Source organism: Camellia sinensis, chromosome 8, assembly GCF_055761805.1.
Source record: "Camellia sinensis isolate YWXY chromosome 8, ASM5576180v1, whole genome shotgun sequence".
In the NCBI taxonomy this organism is placed as follows: domain Eukaryota; kingdom Viridiplantae; phylum Streptophyta; class Magnoliopsida; order Ericales; family Theaceae; genus Camellia; species Camellia sinensis.
The window spans coordinates 20,280,020-20,297,628 of NC_138968.1; the positions used below are offsets into that span (position 1 = coordinate 20,280,020).

The 17,609-nt window shown below is 37.9% G+C and overlaps 1 protein-coding gene across 1 annotated transcript; it reads right to left on the reverse strand.

Moving 5' to 3' along the window:
- Positions 1-9,527: 9,527 nt before the first annotated feature.
- LOC114292600 (late embryogenesis abundant protein At1g64065-like) lies at positions 9,528-10,157 on the reverse strand. Its single transcript, XM_028236594.2, has one exon. It carries the CDS (start codon positions 10,155-10,157, stop codon positions 9,528-9,530), a length of 630 nt encoding a protein of 209 aa, XP_028092395.2.
- Between the last annotated feature and the right edge of the window lie 7,452 nt (positions 10,158-17,609).

The window sequence follows — 17,609 nt, forward strand, 5'->3', positions numbered from 1 at the left end:
CATCCGATTCCTCCAAACGAGGCCGTTTGTCGGCGCGATCTTCTTCTGAGCCGGCCTCGACATCGGCAGGGCGCTTCTCCACCCTTTGCTCAACTTCTACACTAGCTTGCACCAAGGGTTCCATTTCGGTGCTTCTTCCTTTTGCCGTCACTTCCTCAATAACAGGCAGGGAGGACTGAGACTGAGACTGAGATTCAGCAGCCCGAATCTCCTCCGCCCTTCGCCGCGCAGCTATCCTTTCCGCGTTCGCTTTCTTGTCAAGCTTAGTAAGGCTCTGCCCAGCCATATCTTCTGGGTACGCTCCGGGAAGATCCTCCAGACCCTGAAAAATATCGTTAAGGGACGGTCCTCTCGACCTGAAGTGGATGGATTATCAGCCGAATTGAGGCCGGCTTCCTCAAATGCTAATTTCAAAGCCTCGTCAACCTTTGTTTCGGCTTCGTCTTATATGGCGGCCTCAGCTACTTCCGGTCGCTCCGAATCTGATTCCTCGCAACCGACTTGCCTCAAATTTTTGAACTCAGTCAAGATACGGGCGACAAGAAACTTCTCACCGATCAGAATTGGGATATTTTTTGCCGCTGAAAAGGTCGTATAAGGCGGCTCGTAACGGAGAAGAACGTGGGCCACCCTCCCCTGCTTCTAAAGACTCTGTCGGCCGAAATAGTTGAGTGTAGTCTTGATTTCTGAAAGGACGACGTCGTCAGTTGAGGTCAAGATTTTCTTCAAATCATTCCCTGGAAAAGCAAAACCATAAGGTCCCAAAAATGAAGCTTTATAAATTTAACAAATGAATAAAAGATGATACTCGGCCACCTGGTTCGCCCCTCCGTCTAGGAACACGATCAAGGCGATCCTCGCCTTCACCAAATTCCCAATTTCCTTGGACAACGACCATAACATCATCGACACGCTTCCCAGAGCTGGAAAGCATAGTCACTAGTTGATGGTCGGTGTCTTTGGCTCTAAGGAAATAACGCCCGTGCCGACCAGAAGACTTGGCCAAGGCGTAGCAATGCCGAATAGCGGGGATGCCAAGGTTAAGCCCAAGGCGATGGTTTAGTGCGACAATCCCCATCACAATCCTAAAGAAATTGGCATTGGGCTGCGAAAGGATTAACTCCCAATGGCAAAGTACGGCCCTAAGGAGTGGGTAAAGGGGGGAAACAGACCCCGCTCTCTGCGACTGATAGAAGAGGGAAGACGATTGTGGTTTCATCAACCCTCTCCATATCAAGGGTGCCATCTGCCACAAAAGACAGACGGACGTCATCAGGGATGTAAAAATGGCGTCGGAAGCCAAAAATTCGAGCTAGTGAGAGGAGATCATTTAAATGTTTCGCCATTCTCCCCAGCCAATATGATTATGCTAAGCCAAAAAACAAAGCAAGGAAAGAAATTCAAAGCAAAGAAGGAGAGAACTTACAAGTGGTGAAGGAGGTAGAGAAGAGTAGGAGGTCGTAGAGGTAGTTCGGAAGGCAATCCAGCGACGGGCGTATAAAAGCGTGTATCTATTTAAAAAGACGTCGAAATTTTAAATCACAATAAATGAGAGTGTACGAAGAGGCGGGAAGTTGAAATGATAACCGAGAAACGTGTGGACAGACATTCGCATTGGAATATGGTCAGCCGCCGAATTTCGACTCTGACTCTTCGAGTTCAAAGCCAAACACTCCAGCCAACTGCCGCTAGTGAAGTGCTTGGGGGGCAATTGTGAGGGCCGAATATTGGGAGTCATAGAGATTCCGGAGAGTCGAACATTGAAGAATCAAGATTCGAAACATTCGGCCATTGCCACGGAAACTCGGACCCAACCTTATTCGGCTAGATAGTCGATTAAGCAAGGGGCCGAGTGAAGATCGGTTTATTACAAAATATGCCGAATAGGAGGTTGGATTTGGAACTAATCCCGAGGCCCAAAGAAGAAAAGATATAAATAGAAGAGACATCAGCCAGAAAGAGGTATGTGATAATTGTGGTGTTTAACTTAGAATACAAGTAACCTAGAACGAGAGACTGACTTGTCCGTCGAAGTGCTAATTCCGACACCCCCGATCGGAGTATTTACTTCCTTTCAGGTGCCTATTCGGTGGATCACGAGCGTCTCCCAGGATTAGAAGAATATTTCCAAAAACCACTTCCCCACAGCCCTAAATGGGTCAAATTGTTATTTTGTATAAATAACTGAAATTGATAATGGTAATGTGAAATTGGATGATTATTAATGCAAATGGTGGAGTTAGACACGTGTTGTCTCTCACTCATGGAAATTTGAATAATATATCTGTTTAGAAATATCTGTATTGGGCTATCAGTGTAGGATAGCTATGATTGTTGTAGTTTTTGTATGAGAATTAAGTAAATTGAAACTAATCTATTGTTGGTTGTCATTGAATATGACTATGATTTATATACATTGTATATGTATATTGTTTGGGAGGAAAAATGGAATGTACTCCATTGTTTGGGAGGAGATAAAGGATGGACTCCATTGAAATTAAGTTGGCCCAAGTGTCTAGGGTGAAAGTCCCGAAATCTTGTGTATGCATGGATGCCGATCCCACAAACGAAATTTCTGTAAAATGGCAGATTGAAGTGTATGTATGGTAATTGTGTCGATTAGATAGTCTCAGTTGGGTTGTTGAAAGATAATGAAATTGACTCATGAATTGAAGGAAAGTGGAATAAAATATGAACTTGGTACTTCATAATGATATAAAAATGAGAATGTTTCGTCACAGGTATTGTATATGCATGTTGTACTTATATCTTTGTTAAATCTAATATGCTGTGTTAGATTATTCCTGGTAGGCTTTGGATCACCCTATTTGGGGAAACCATTTTTAGGTGTTGGTGATATACCTTCGCTAAGGCAATAGCTTGGAGGGACTTTTGGGGAGTAAGAGCTCTTTATTTTGTTGTATTCTTTTGTATAGCCAAGGGCTTTAATTGTATTGAGTTAGGCTCATTTTGTTGTAACCAAGCAACGACTTAGAAAGATGTAAGCCTATATGGCATATTATTACCTGTTTAGTTTTTCATTTCTCCTGTCATTGTATTACATGCTGTAGATTCAAGATGAACATTTATGAATGTATATCGCATGTGTTATATTTTGTATACGAACTTTGATGAACGAAAGCACACATTATTCATATTATCTTTCCGCTTATGGGTTGTATTTATTGTAAAATTTTGGGGGCGTTACAATTTCACGGGTTTGGGGGTTACCAGTGATTGCAAATGTGATATTGTGCATGTATGTAATGTAACAGACGCATGGTGTTGTAGCTAATGTTTGTATGATTGGGTGTGTATTTTGTAATGTTGGGAGCTAGTGGGAGGCTGTATGCCTGAAAGTGTTGGTGGGGTTTGGTGGTAGTAGAGGGTAGTGGCTGTAAATTGTCAAGGATTGTCGGACTGTGTCGTTGTTATGTTATGTGGTTGGTGTTTGGTACTAATGTTATAAGTTGTTAGTGGGAGGCTTAATAATACGGTAATATGGCTCTAGACTGATGTTATGTAGGTAAATGTGAACGTTACAACCCACACACCTTCCCAGGAAAACACAAATAATTTAACATCAATAATGTAACACTAAGTAGGTAATATCAATAATCCCCACAATCACTCCACGAAATCTCTAAAAAAAAATGAAAATGTTAAATCATACCTTATCCACATACACTCAATCCAAAAAAAAAAAAATCAAAAACATAATCACAATAAGGGGCAAACAAGTAAATTCAAATATTACTAAATCAAATCAATAAAACATACTACAAATAAAAAGGCCTATTTGGTTTATAAAAAAACATGTAGAATTAAATGGACCAACATTTTTCCAAATGGGATTTATGAGTAATTTTTTTTTCTATATTTTATAAGTAAATAACTATTGTTAGTTACGTAAGTTAAGAAAATTTATGCTTAAAAGAGGGGTTCGAATCTCATAAACGCCCAACATCCCAAATCTTAAAAGTCACTGGAGGTTTGTCCGATCGTTAATTTCAAGGTCTTGGGATTAGTCGAGATGTGCGTAAACTGATTCAGATACTCGATTATTCAAAAAGAAAAAATGTATTATACATATGTGTATAAATAAATTTGCAATCACTAATACTACAACAGAATTTATTTGAAACATCAATAACTAGAAATTTAAAATGCAAATCTCGAAAACAAAAGCACAAAGAAAGAATAGTCACAAGAGGGCTCTAGTGCCAAACAAAATTACATGGGTTAATTACTTTTTGGTTTGAAAAAAGTAAAATTTGTATTATTTTAATTTTTAATATTTAAATTGTATCAATTTAATTCTCAATGTATAAAAAGTGTTTTGATTTTATCCTCCAATTTAATTCCGTTTATGATGTAATTAAGTTAGGAATAAATATAGAAATTCAATTAAAAAAGTACTCTTCTAGTCATGAAAGTTAGAGATTTGTGTCATTTAATCATCAATATTTAGATTGTCTCAATTTAGTCCCATTCAAGTGCTTCAATTTGGTCCTCCAACGTAAAATTTTGTCTCACTTCATCTGAACTAAGGGTAAAACATAAAACCATAAATACTCATCAAAAATAAAAATAAAAAATAAAACTTTAAAAAAGGCCAAAAAAATCTTTTTCATTAATTCGGTCAACCAATATGTATATATATTTGGGAAAATTCCATGTCAGTGGAATTTTCAAATTTTAATTAAATATTCATAAACAAAAAAAAAACATTATAATTACTGTTTAATATTTATAAAGTTTTATATGAATTTGAAAATATTTTCTAAACCTATATTGAAATGAAATTACCCCTATATATTTTACTTGCATATCATAACATATTAATTAGATAATGCCCTACAAGAAAAATTATTTTTCAATAAAACAAAAGAAAAATTGTTGCAAAAGTGACATTTTTTTTTTTATAATGGCAAGAATATTTCTTTCCAAAAGATTTTTTTTTTTTTTTGGTTCTTTTTTTGATAATATGTATTCATGATTTCCAAGATTTACACATAGTTCAGATGAAAGGGAGACAAAAGCATTTGGAAAATTTCAAGATTCAGGGTGTACTTTCAGTGGCTGCAGAAAATCCTGAATTGCGAGATTTCTTTTTGCAAAATTTCAAGGTAATTGTTGGAAATGGTAGACGAGTGCGGTTCTGGATTGATAGGTGGATTAATAATCAAAGTCTGAATGAGGTATTTCCCAGATTATTTTCCTTGTCAGTTGAAAAGGATGGCACCTTGTTTGAGCATGTTCATAGCAGAGGTGTGGGTACAGCCTGGAATATTGATTTTAGAAGGCCTCTTCTTGCTTGGGAAGAGGAGGAAGTGTTGAAACTTAATGATTTGGTACAGAGAGCTCCTACACTAAATGATGGGGCTGAAGACTATTGCTATTGGTTAGCGCACCCTTCTGGAGTCTTTACTGTGTCATCAGTATGGGAGTGGGTGGTAGCATGTAAAGGGCCAACTATCCCAATCACTAAAAGCATTTGGAATAACTTAGCTCCTCCCAAAGTACAGTTTCTGAGCTGGTTGGCTTGGAGAGGTAGGATTAAGTCCTATGAGTTTTTACAAATGATTGGAGTATTGAATTCTAATGTTAGTGCACTGTGTGTGTTTTGTAAAGCTGAGGTGGAGTCTTTAAATCATGTTCTCCTTCACTGTCCTAGGATCTGGAGAATATGGGCCAGTATTATGTGTTGGTGGAATTTGAGCTGGGCTATTCCTGGTTCAATGGAGGCAGTACTCCACTGCTGGTTAGGTCCAATAATGAAGAAAAAGGTAAAGGAGATCTGGAAGATGATACCATTGGCAGTAATGTGGTCTGTGTGGAAACTCAGGAATGAGTGCATATTTAATGAAGCACAACCATCTTTGAATGAGTTGGTTGATCTGGTTAAAACCAGAGTTGCTATGTGGGCTGTTTCTTCCTTGAGAGAGTTTAATTACTCGGTGCATGATGTGTTATATAACCTGAAACAGGTCTGCAACTGTGTATAGATAAAGGGACCTAAGGATGCTGAATTGTTGCTAGTATGCTGGTGCTGGTGAAGCACAACCATTTTTTGGTATTTGTTTGATTGGGAGGGGTAGGACTGTATATGTAGCTTGCTGCTGGTACTGGGTTGCTTTGGATTCATCGGTCTTATGGGTCTTTTGTTTCATCAGTTCATATCTGGTATGTTGGGCCAATGACTTGATCTGTGAATGCTAAACTGATATGGTTTATCTGGGCTGTTTTGGCATTGTCAAAGTCCACTTCACTTTTCTTCATGAGTTATTAGCTACTGTGATCATGCATTATTCAGTGCATGAAAGCTGTGTTTTGGCTGAATTCTACTCTATAGGTATACAACAGTAGTGCCTCACTGCAACAGGTGTTTGTATTGGAGTCTTGGGGTCCTGCTAATGTGCCTAATTGCTCTGTTGCTGATCTGTATGCTATTTGGGAAGGCTCTTGCTTGCTGCTGGTTTTGCTATTCATTGGTGACTACTAACTCAGGGTGGTTTTGGATCCTCACCCTTTTTGTTCGTGATGGTTGTGAGAAGCTGCAAATGGTTTTGCTCTGGTTTTGCTTTTGGTCTGCAACAGTAGTGCCTCACTACAACAGGTGCTCTGTGCTGATCTGTATGCTGTTTGGGAAAGCTGGTTTATCTACTCTGGGCTGCTCTTGCTTGCTGTTGCTTTTGCTATTGATTGATAACTACTAAATCAGGGTTAACTTGGCTGATATGCTGTAGGATTCTCACCCTTTTGTTCATGATGGTTGTGAGGAGCTGCAAGTGGTTTGCTGTGGTTCTGCTTCTGGTTTTCTTTTTTTTGCCCTGGAGTAGGCTCCTTCTGGTTTTCTTGCTGGTCTGTACTAGGCTCTATCTGTTGCTATTGCATCTGTTTATCTGTCAGTTAGGTGTTGCTCTTGTTTTATTGCTCTTGTTTTTTTTTTGTGTTGTTGGTTTCTCACCAACTTGGAGGTTGGAGCTTTCTCTAGCTCCAAGCTCCTCTTTATTGATGTTGTGTCTATCATATGTAATTTATATGTGGTTCATCAATAAAGATTTCTTTTGCCGATCAAAAAAAAAAAGGGAGACAAAATTAGGTTGGAGACGAAATCGAAATACTTTTATATATTAGGAATGAATTAACATAATTTTAAAAATTATAGACAAAAATGACACAATTTATATCCTTTGGAGACTAAGAAGTAAAATTTGTAATTCAATTTTCACATGGCACCTACAAACGAGTTAAGTTTGGAGACCAAATTGAAATATTTTTTATACATTAAAGACTAAACTAACACACTTTAAACATTGGAATCAAAATGACACAAACCTAATAATTTAGAGACGAAAAATATAATTAATTCAAAATGCATATATTTTGGGAGAAATAAACCTACACAAATCTTTGTCCACTGCTCTAAATCATATTTTATGGGTTGGAATGGGATGGGATGGGCACTCAAGTGAGGTTAGGACGAGCCATTCCAGGTCGGACTAGTTGGACAATATCAAATTTTTTGTGTGCGGACCATTTGATGACCCCTAGTTGTGGTGACTGTTTTAGGAAGTGGGATATATAAAGGATGGATTATAGTATTGAACACTTTGCTTGACTGCTTGTTAATTAAATTAAAAAAATGATTAAAATGTTTGAAACTCTCTAATCTTAATCTGAAGGTTTGGGAACGCGTACAATAAGACAAGAATTATTCCGGTTAAAGACTTCAGAGTTCGTAGATAGAGAAAAATAAAAATAAAAAAGGAGTAATTTTAGTTAATAAGCTTTTTTTTTTTTTTTTTTAATCTCTCAAAGGAAGCCTTAGGGATGCATTTAGTGTTTTTTGAGAATTGTAATACACTATTCATTTTTTAGTACTGTTTTTTTTTTTTTTATTTTAAAGGAAGCCTTAGAGATGCATTTAGTGTTTTTTGAGAATTGTAATACACTATTCATCTTTTAGTACTTTTTATATAACGGTTCATGTATACATTCATGGTTGATTTTTTATTTGAATTTAATTATTAAAAAAAATAATTAAGATAAAAAAATATTTGGTTATATACTTTGGTCATATAAAAACAATGCGAAATTATATTGTTGGCCTCTTATTATATTTTTATTTTTTTCTTAAAACATTTTTTTTAAAATTTTTCAAGTATATATATAATATCATCTCTTTCTTTCTTTTTTTTTTTAATTTATATTTTATTTTTTCATTATTAGAAGTTTCAAACTGCAAATCATAGGTTTTGTTTGGTTCAATTTTTTTGTAAGCTGAAGGCTAATAATAAAGAAACACTCCGTTATCAACTTCTCGATAATTATTTTTTTCCAGCCTAGAAAACTACCCATAATGCAAATCTATATTCAAAATTATTGTTGTAGAGTCCTACCATAAATAAATCTTGACTTTTATTGAATATATATATTTTTTTCTCTTTCTAGATATATAAATCTACTATTATCTAATTGTGGATTAAAAGTGTATTTTATTTAATATTTTTTATCCTTGGTTGTTTTTAGATTTTATTTTAATGTTTTTGAAATGTTGCTTGGTTTTATGGTCTATTGTGGATTGTACTAAAAATTTTGGCCATTATAAATTATTCTTCTATGACTATTTATTTTTTAAGAAGATGAAATGTTGGCGGCTCTAACTTCTATGTTAATTATCATAATTTTATTTATTCAGTTTGAACCAGAATACCAGAGAACAAAAAATGAAAAAAAAAGTGACATAGGTGGCCAAAAAATATAGAAACCGAAAATGGGGGGTGAAAAAATCATATCAGTTAATTTATGAATTATAGAAATGTGTAACTTTTTGTTGGTTGCTTGAGCAAGTGATTTTAGAACCCATATTTTGAAAAGTTCTACTTCGTAGCAGCAATTAGTAAACTTTCTTCTTTTACTTTTTTTTTTTTTTTTTGAACGGCAACTTTCTTCTTTTACTTCACATAGCTTTTCGTCTCCATAATAGCTTCAAGTTCTCTAAAATAATGAAAAGTTGTAGGACTTTGTATCATCCATTCTGATGCGGTTGGATTATGTAACTTAGACAATTTGATGGGCCAAGCTGATTCATTTATTTAGGATAACTAAGATGAAAAAGTCTACATGATCAAGTAAAACTTATTTTTGACTTGTGAGGAAATAAAAATTAATATACTCATAATCACATCCAAGATGATGTGCTATAAAATTTGGATTTCGTGAGCCAATTAGCATTCCATTAAGGCAATCTTTTATCTTAAAGATACGAGTGCAACCCATTCACTATCTGCATCTCTTATTGTATCAAACTTTCAAACTATAATGCTATGAATTTAAATATTTTTTCTTTAACATTCAATAAGATGAAAATTAATTAGAATGCAAATCACAAAGTAAAGAATAATAATAACAGGAACTATAGTACCAAACATGTACCCCCTCCCTCTCCCCCACCCTCCCTATGGAAAACAAAAGTACATATATTTTGAAAATAAAAAATGCAAATACAACATAAATATCACTTAGCAGTTCACATCCTGAAGCTGTTTTGCCTTGATATTGACAATCATGGTGCAATTCATTTGGATAGATTTCTTCTTCTTCATTATCAACATTAGTGTCACTTTTCCACTCAGATTAGATTGGCTTCTCAGAGGCAACAACCCTAAACTCACTTCATTTGCAAATACTGTGTTGCTCGCTAGGCTAGTCGGTGCGATAAGGTCCACTGTAACATTGAACTTCTTGGTTGTTTTCAGACTGGCTTTCGACACAGGAATACCAGCACTCCCAAATAATGTTTCTCCATAGTAGAAATAAACAGTGGTGTTGTGGAATTTATAGGGGCCGAAATTAGGGTTCTTGACCCCAATTTCAGCATACATCTTCATGTTAAATGAAGGGCTTGTGACATTAATGGTCTCGAACGTGGCAGACAGAACCCTGAACTTGGGAGTTTTGACTTTCATTATGGTTAAACCAAACACTATTCCCATAACGATTTGTGACACTGTGAAGATAATAAAAAATGTCAAACGCTTGCGTTTCTTGAGGCGAAGCTCTTCAGCCTCTGATGTGATTGCCTCTTCATCGCTTTGGGCAAAACCGTTGGCTGGTGCCAATGGATATTCTGCTTTCTGCTCCGCTGCCATAAAATTGTTTGATTGAGAAAGAGATAGAGAGAGGATTTTGGCTGGTTCAGTAAGAGTGTTCAAGGGAATGATGGGTGAGTTGTGTTGTGGCTGTGGAGTTTGAGTATGTATGTATATATATAGTAATGAAATGCTTGTGACCGATTGAAGAAAAGTGACATAAAGGATATATTATTGAACACATTGTTGGACTGCTAGTTAACTAAATAAAAAAAGGGCTAAAATGTTTGAAATTCTCTATTCATCTGCTGAAGGTTTGAAATTCTCTAAAGTGGAATAGAATTATTCAGGTTTGGGGATGTTTTGGTATTTGGTGCTTGACATTTGAAAAAGTACACTCTCATATACTTGTTTAGACTTTAGAGCTTCAAAAAAACAAACACATGGATTGATTTTAGCTAATAAACTAGTACTTAAGGGAAGCTTAAGAGTATCCACAGTGGACACACTTAGTTGTGTGTTAGTGTCAAGTGCCAAGTTTTGGCTAGCTAAAGGTGTTGTTTGAGGCTGCAATGGAGTTGTTAATGTGTATGTTAGTGGTGTGTGTTAGCGTCAGATGTTAATATGTTTATTATCTGTAGCAAGCGTTTTAGCTAGCGAGGATGGGCGTTTTTTTGGTCTTATCGGTTGACCGGCCGGACATCCGACCGGTTGACCAATCAACAGCAATTTTTTTTTTTAACTTGTTAGGATTTTTTTTTTTTTGGACTTGAAATTTAATTTTGGGCTTGAAATTTTCGATTAAACCAAATTATTTATTTATTTTATTTATTATATACATATATATATATATATATATATTTAACACACCCCTTAACACATCCATTGTACCAGCATTCATTCACTATTCACTTACTAAATTAACAAACTCTTAACACATATTTTTTGGTCCCACTTTTAACACTTTTTGGTCATATAACACACTTTAACACACAATTTTAACACATCCATTGTAGATGCCCTAAGCATTCATGGTGTGTCTATTAGATGAATAAAAGCGGGTAAACCAAGTCATTTTGTCACCTCATACAAATACATAAGAGTATTGTTATTAGCACCCCATAAATTATTTTGGACCTCGCATGTTTTTGAGCCCCCACGTATAAATTTTAAAACTCTCAAAAAAAATTTTCCTCTCCCAAATAATAACAAAATTATTCTTATGAAAATATTCTACCCATTGAATGCACATCCCCCACACCCTTGATAAGGATATGGAGCTGTCTTCAGGTGTATCTGATAAAGTGGAGCAGCAGGACTTATGAGGCTGCGGACACTACAAGAAAAAACACTTTTGGCGATCACCTATTTTTTTTGGTCGCAAATAGTCCACTTTCTGCGACTAAAATCTAACTTTTGGCGACCACAATTTTTTGGTCACGAAAAATCACCTTTTGGCGACCAAAAAAAACGTTAGTCGCGGAATGTATACCTATTGGCGACCAAAGGCTTTTTTGGTCACGGAAGATCACCTTTTGGCGACCAAAAAAATGTTAGTCGCGGAAAGTACACCTTTTGGCGACAAAAAAAAAAGCTAGTCGCGGAAAGTATACCTATTGGCGACCAAGGGCTTTTTTGGTCACGGAAGATTACCCTTTGGCGACCAAAGAAAAAAGTTGGTCGCGGAAAGTATCCTATTGGCGACCAAAGGCTTTTTTGGTCGCGGAAAATTACCCTTTGGCGACCAAAAAAACAAGTTGGTCGCAGAAAGTTATGGTGGGATAATTTTTTAAAAAAATGGATACTACTGTAATTACATGCTATTTTTCTGTTTAGGCATTAAAAGTTTTATAAAATAATATATAACCCAATTTTTATGGGTTATATATTTTCTCTACCAAATATGAACAAGAAGCATGTTATTGGCCATATTTGGTAGAGTTGTGGGAAAGTGCTTATAGCTTATGCCTTAACAGCTTATAGCTTATAATTATGAACATAAGCTGATTTCTGACTTATAAATTAAGCATCTCCTGCCCTACTCAAAGAATAAGCTGATTTCTAACTTACAGAAAGCTATAAGCTGCATTGTTAAGCTAAACCAAACACATCAAAATAGCTTAAATTAAGCTGAAAGCTGAAATAAGCAGCTTTTAAGCTGCACCAAACAGGCACATTGGCAGAGTGGATTGGGTGCATGGTGACTCCTTGGTCAGGAGTTCAAGTCTTAGGCAGCGCAAAAGAATTAATTTTTTTAGGTCAAGGCGCTGACTTTTGGCGACCAACTTATCTTTGGTCGCTAAAAGTTCCCTATTGGCTAATATGAATTGGACTTTTCGCGACCAAAAAAGTTGGTCGCCAATGGTCACTTTTTTTGGTCGCTAAAAGTTCCCTTTTGGCTAATATGAATTAAACTTTCTGCGACCAAAAAAGTTGGTCGCGAATGGTCACTTTTAACGACCAAAGGCTTTTTTGGTCGCAAAAAACTATCTGTAACGAGGCTTTAGCGACCAACTCGCGACCAACGTATTTTGGTCGCGAAAAGGTTTTAGCGACCAAATATGGTACTTTTCGCGACCAAACATGTTCGTCACGGAAAGTGTTTTTTTCTTGTAGTGGGAGTAGCATAGCATTAGTTTTCCATAACTGTATCTTGTTTACCATTCACAACTATATCTTGTTATAGTAGTTGAGTCTATTAGAGTATGTTAGATATAAAATAGATATAGGTAGTTATGATATTCTTCTTATGTATATATAAACAGAGTTACTGTACATGATTGATTAATTGAAATAGAAATTACACATCTTCTTTATAGTATCAGAGCATCTGCTCTGACGAGCTAAGCTTCCTTCGAGGTCCTTCAATGGCGTTCAATGAGGATTCATCAAATACTCTTCCTCCTAATCTCACACTCTTGGTTTATAATCTGAAATCTTTTGTTACTGTCAAATTAGATTCATCTAATTACATTGCATGGAGGAATCAATTCCAAAATATACTTCGTGCTACAAACCTGTTGAGTTTTGTTGATAGATCTGTTGCATGTCCTTCGGAATTGGTGCCTGATTTGAGTGGAACAATGGTGAGTAACTCAGATTTCCACAAATGGAAACAGATAGATTCTCATTTGCTCAGTTGCTGTAGACACCTCATTTTTGACCGACCTTAAGACTCAGACGTCACCAGTTGAGCGCTCGGTGATGTTGCATATTGTGCTCGTTCTGAGGTTTCAGAGTCTTGGCTGCGAGCCTTGCCTCTGGACTTTGGAGCTCTTTTGTGCTTTGCCTCGATTTGCGAACCGAGTCCTGTTTTCTCTGTTTTCTCTTCCCAAAGGGAGGGAGAGGTCTCGTAGACCATCTCTTAGTGGCCGTGGACTACGTTTCGTGGTCGTAGGCTATTTTTCTCGTTTGGGGCCTGGTTTTTGGTTTTCGGAGCCGTCGGTCATGTGCCTCGGTTCGGGATCGCTTAACTACCTCCGTTTACTCTGATTTTTGGCACACATCTTCTTTCCTCCCTTTAGAGGAACACTGTGGCCCTAGAGACCACCTTCGTGGTCATACGCCACTTCCGGTGCCTAACAGCCTGGTTTCGGGGCCCCAAACCGCGCGTTTTGGCCCCCGAACCTTCGTTTTGCATCCGTTTTGGTCTATTTTTGGTAGAGACCCTATTTTCATTGTTAGGGAGGTGGTAGGATGGTGGCCAGCCACCTATTCCCCTGAAAACCAGTTTTCTCATTTTCTCTCTCCAAAAGCCGATTTTTCTGAAAGAAAGTTGGTTTTTCCCACTTTTGAGCCACATTTTCTGGCTTTTCATACCACCATGGTGATCTACTCACCTGGGAGGCCACCAATATGGGTAGGCCGACCAGTAATTCACTTTGCCCCTTTTGAACCTTGTTTAAAAGCTAGCTTTTCTCTCTCTTGGGTCACGTTTTCAGATTTTTCTCCACAGGGCTGTGTTCTACTCATCTGGGAGGCCACCTTTCTGGGTAGGCCGATCAGTAATTTTTCTTGAACCTTTTGACCCCTGGTCGGCCGACCAGGGGGAGTGGCCGGCCGGCTGAACTGGCCGGCCTGCTTATTGTTTTTCTTCTCTTTGAGTGTAATCCAGCTGTGCCAGCTGGAGATCATTTGGTGTATGGAGGATCTTTGAAGCTTCCAAGGGAAGCTTTGGCATCTCTTCTCTATAAGAGAGGCCTTCCTCTTCATATCTAACGGTTAGACATTTTTGTCCAAGGCTCATCACCTCCCACCTCCATTGCTACTATTCCAAGCTCTAAAACCCTAACTTCCTTGGTCCATTTACACTACAACCCATAGCACCACACCACCATCATCCATTCTAGCCCTTTGGAAGTCATTTGCAGAGGTTGAAAACTCATTTCTTTGCACCAAAGGCTGCTGGAAAGTTGGGCTACAAGGGTAAGCTCCTATTTTCTCCATTTTTGCACTATTTTGTTCTATATCTTAGCCCATTTTGCTTACATTTTTGGGCTTCATCCTAAACTAAAAAAAGTCTTGTTTTGAGCTTATCTTCATATTTGATTAAGGACTTTTCTCTGTTTGAAGTCTTCTACTCCCCCTTTGTGCTTTATCCCTCTTTTGGGGCTTATTTTGCATGATATATTAGCCCTATTTTTGAGCATTTCTGGGCTTCGAGCCAAACTGTGAAGTATCTTATTTTGAGCCCCTCTTAAACTTTGTTGAAGGGATCTTTACTGTTTGAGGCCTTTTACTGCCCCTTTCCCTTTATCTCTCTTTTAGGGCTATTTTTGCATGATACATTAGCCTTATTTGTGAGCCATTTTAGACCTTGACCTAAACTAAAAAAAATCATTTTTTGATATCATCTTTATGTTTGATTAAGGTCTATTCTCTATTTGGGGTCATCTTCCCCTATGCATGCTTCATTCCTTCATGATTAGGGCCATGCATTAGAGCACTTGCATTGGCTATGGTTTGGCCTCTTAGCCACTGAAATCTAGCGGATTTTTAGTGGCTTTGACGTATTTTTGAGGGCCAAAATTAGAGGGGGGTGACCCCCTCTCTCCTTGTCTTGTTTGGGGATCTTTTAGGCCTTCCAAAGGGACCCTATTTTTCATGCATCGGAGTCACTTTCCAGACCTCATTTTGAGGGTTTTGAGGTCTGCCTTGGCTCTGTCCGAGGCCCATTTCGCCATATTTTAGGTCTATGTTGCATGTGTAGAACAATTCCATTCAAGGCCCTTCAAAGAGGCCTTTCTTTGCATGTTCCCTAGACCAATTTCAGGGTCAATTTAGTGAGTTTTAGGGCTGCCATATTTGATTTCCAGAGTTGGTTGTGCCATGCTAAGTGTCCTTGATGCATGTGCTTAACAACCCCTTGAATGGCCTTCCAAAGAAGCCCCTCATTTTTGCATGCATTGGCTGCATTTCAGTGATTATTTGGGCATATTTTACATGTTTTATTCATTGTTTTTGGCTGGTTTGATGAGTTCTCATTTTCTTCATATACATGCCATGTAAACCATGCTTGCTAGCCAATGTTGCATGCTATTTTAGTCCATCATGTTAACATCTTTTGGCCATGCTCTAAACTAGAAATGTGCATGTTTTGGGACTGCCTTGGCTCTGTCTTTAGACTTCATAATCAAATAATGCTTCCTTTGTATACTTGTGGTTCAATGCATTGGACTAGTTTTGGGTTACGGGCTTATTCTATGCATCGGGTGCCATATTTCCATGTTTCGGGATCATTTAGCATTATGTTTCAGTGCTAAAAATTACATGTTTGAATGCCATGCTTCATCCTTGCCATGTTTTGGTAGAGTGGCATTCAATGCCTTAGGTTCGGTCCTCGGTTTGCGTGCATGTGTGTACGCATTTCGGTCGTCTCATTTTCATCTTATGGCTACTGTTGTGAGTGTGGTTGAGGTCCACTCATGTTGGTGTAAGTCCATTATGCATTGTGTATGCCTTTTCAATTCATAGCATTGCGTATGCTAGGTTGCATGATTAGAGCATTGTGTATGCCATGTTAGTCGCATTGTGTATGCCATCTCATTTGCATTGTGTTTGGGATAGGAGTTAGCCCAAGCACGGGAAACGAGGGACGTTTCATACTCCAAGTGAAGGAACGTGTCTCAATTCCCTGTCGCCGACACTCCGGATTACCCATGATGGAGTTTAGGTCTTGTTGTGTTTTCATGTGCATTCATTTCACATTGAGTCGTGCAATTCGACTCCTCGGCCATCATGCATCGAGTTGCGTGATTGGTGGCACGAGGATCGAGGACTACACTCCCCGAAGAGTAGTCATGCATACACATGTGAAAATACTTTGCCATGCCCCTTTGTTGCTCTCTATTGCAGCAAATCAGAAATCAGCGGCCTTCTCGAACGTTGCGCAGCATTCCGAAAACAATTGCAAACAGAGGCGAATCGGGGCATCGCAATGGATTTCCGCGCCAGACAACTCAAGCATGCATCTTCTATCATTCGGAACAGAGCTGAGGCAGTCCATAGGCTTGCATGCTGATTTATTGCTTTCCTAGTTAATTTGTTAATTAATTAGGGTTTTGTAATATTTAATTATTTATTCGAACTGTATTATTCATTCGGACTGTATTATTCTTTCGGACCCTCCGAGCGAGGGCACAATGTTTTAATAAGTGTGCGTGAGTGTGATGTATGTCTTCTAACCCTACGTCTTTCTCCTTTTTATTTACTTGCTTATGATGGTTAGATTAGGGCATATTTCAATTAGCATACAGTATGATAGCATGTTTGCATCATTCATCTGTATTGTATGCACCGGGCTCGGCACATCATACTAACTGCATTTGTATTTCAAATTCCAAATTGAATATGTGCTAGCTGTAGCATCAACATATGCCATGTTTAGAATAGCCGAGCCTATCTTAGTTGCATTTTGCATGTGTTACATTAGGCATTTCTGTATAGTTAGGATCATGCATGGATTTCTAACATAGCTTTTTGTTTTGGCTTGGAGTACTCGGTAAGTTTTATGCTTTAGCATCTTTGCATGTGTGTGAGTGACAGCCATGATAGCATGCTTACCATGAGGCTAATTGCTTATGTGATATAACTGCCTGAATGCCTGTGGGTGAAGGTTGGGTTATTTGAATTGGAACAATTCATCAATTGCGAGTTTTTAAGCTCACTTGAGAGTGACAAATCATCATGTTTTCTAAGCCCACCTGAGGGTGGCAAATCCACATTTTAGCCTACTTGCGAGTAGCAAACTTTTTTTAAAACAAACATGAGATGTTTCGTTCCAATTCAGGCGACCCAGTCTATACTTGTATGCTGTGCACATCACATAGTAAATCTAGGCTAATAACTGGAATAAGAACGCATAATGTTTTCAAAATTAGATATCATGGTTAGTAAAGGCCGATCTTTGATCGGGCGTGCGGGGGTGCTCATGAAGTGACCTTCCCCAATCGTACCCAAGTTCCCGAACCGAGGCAACTTTGGTGATGACGGACACGTGGCCTTAGGCAAACG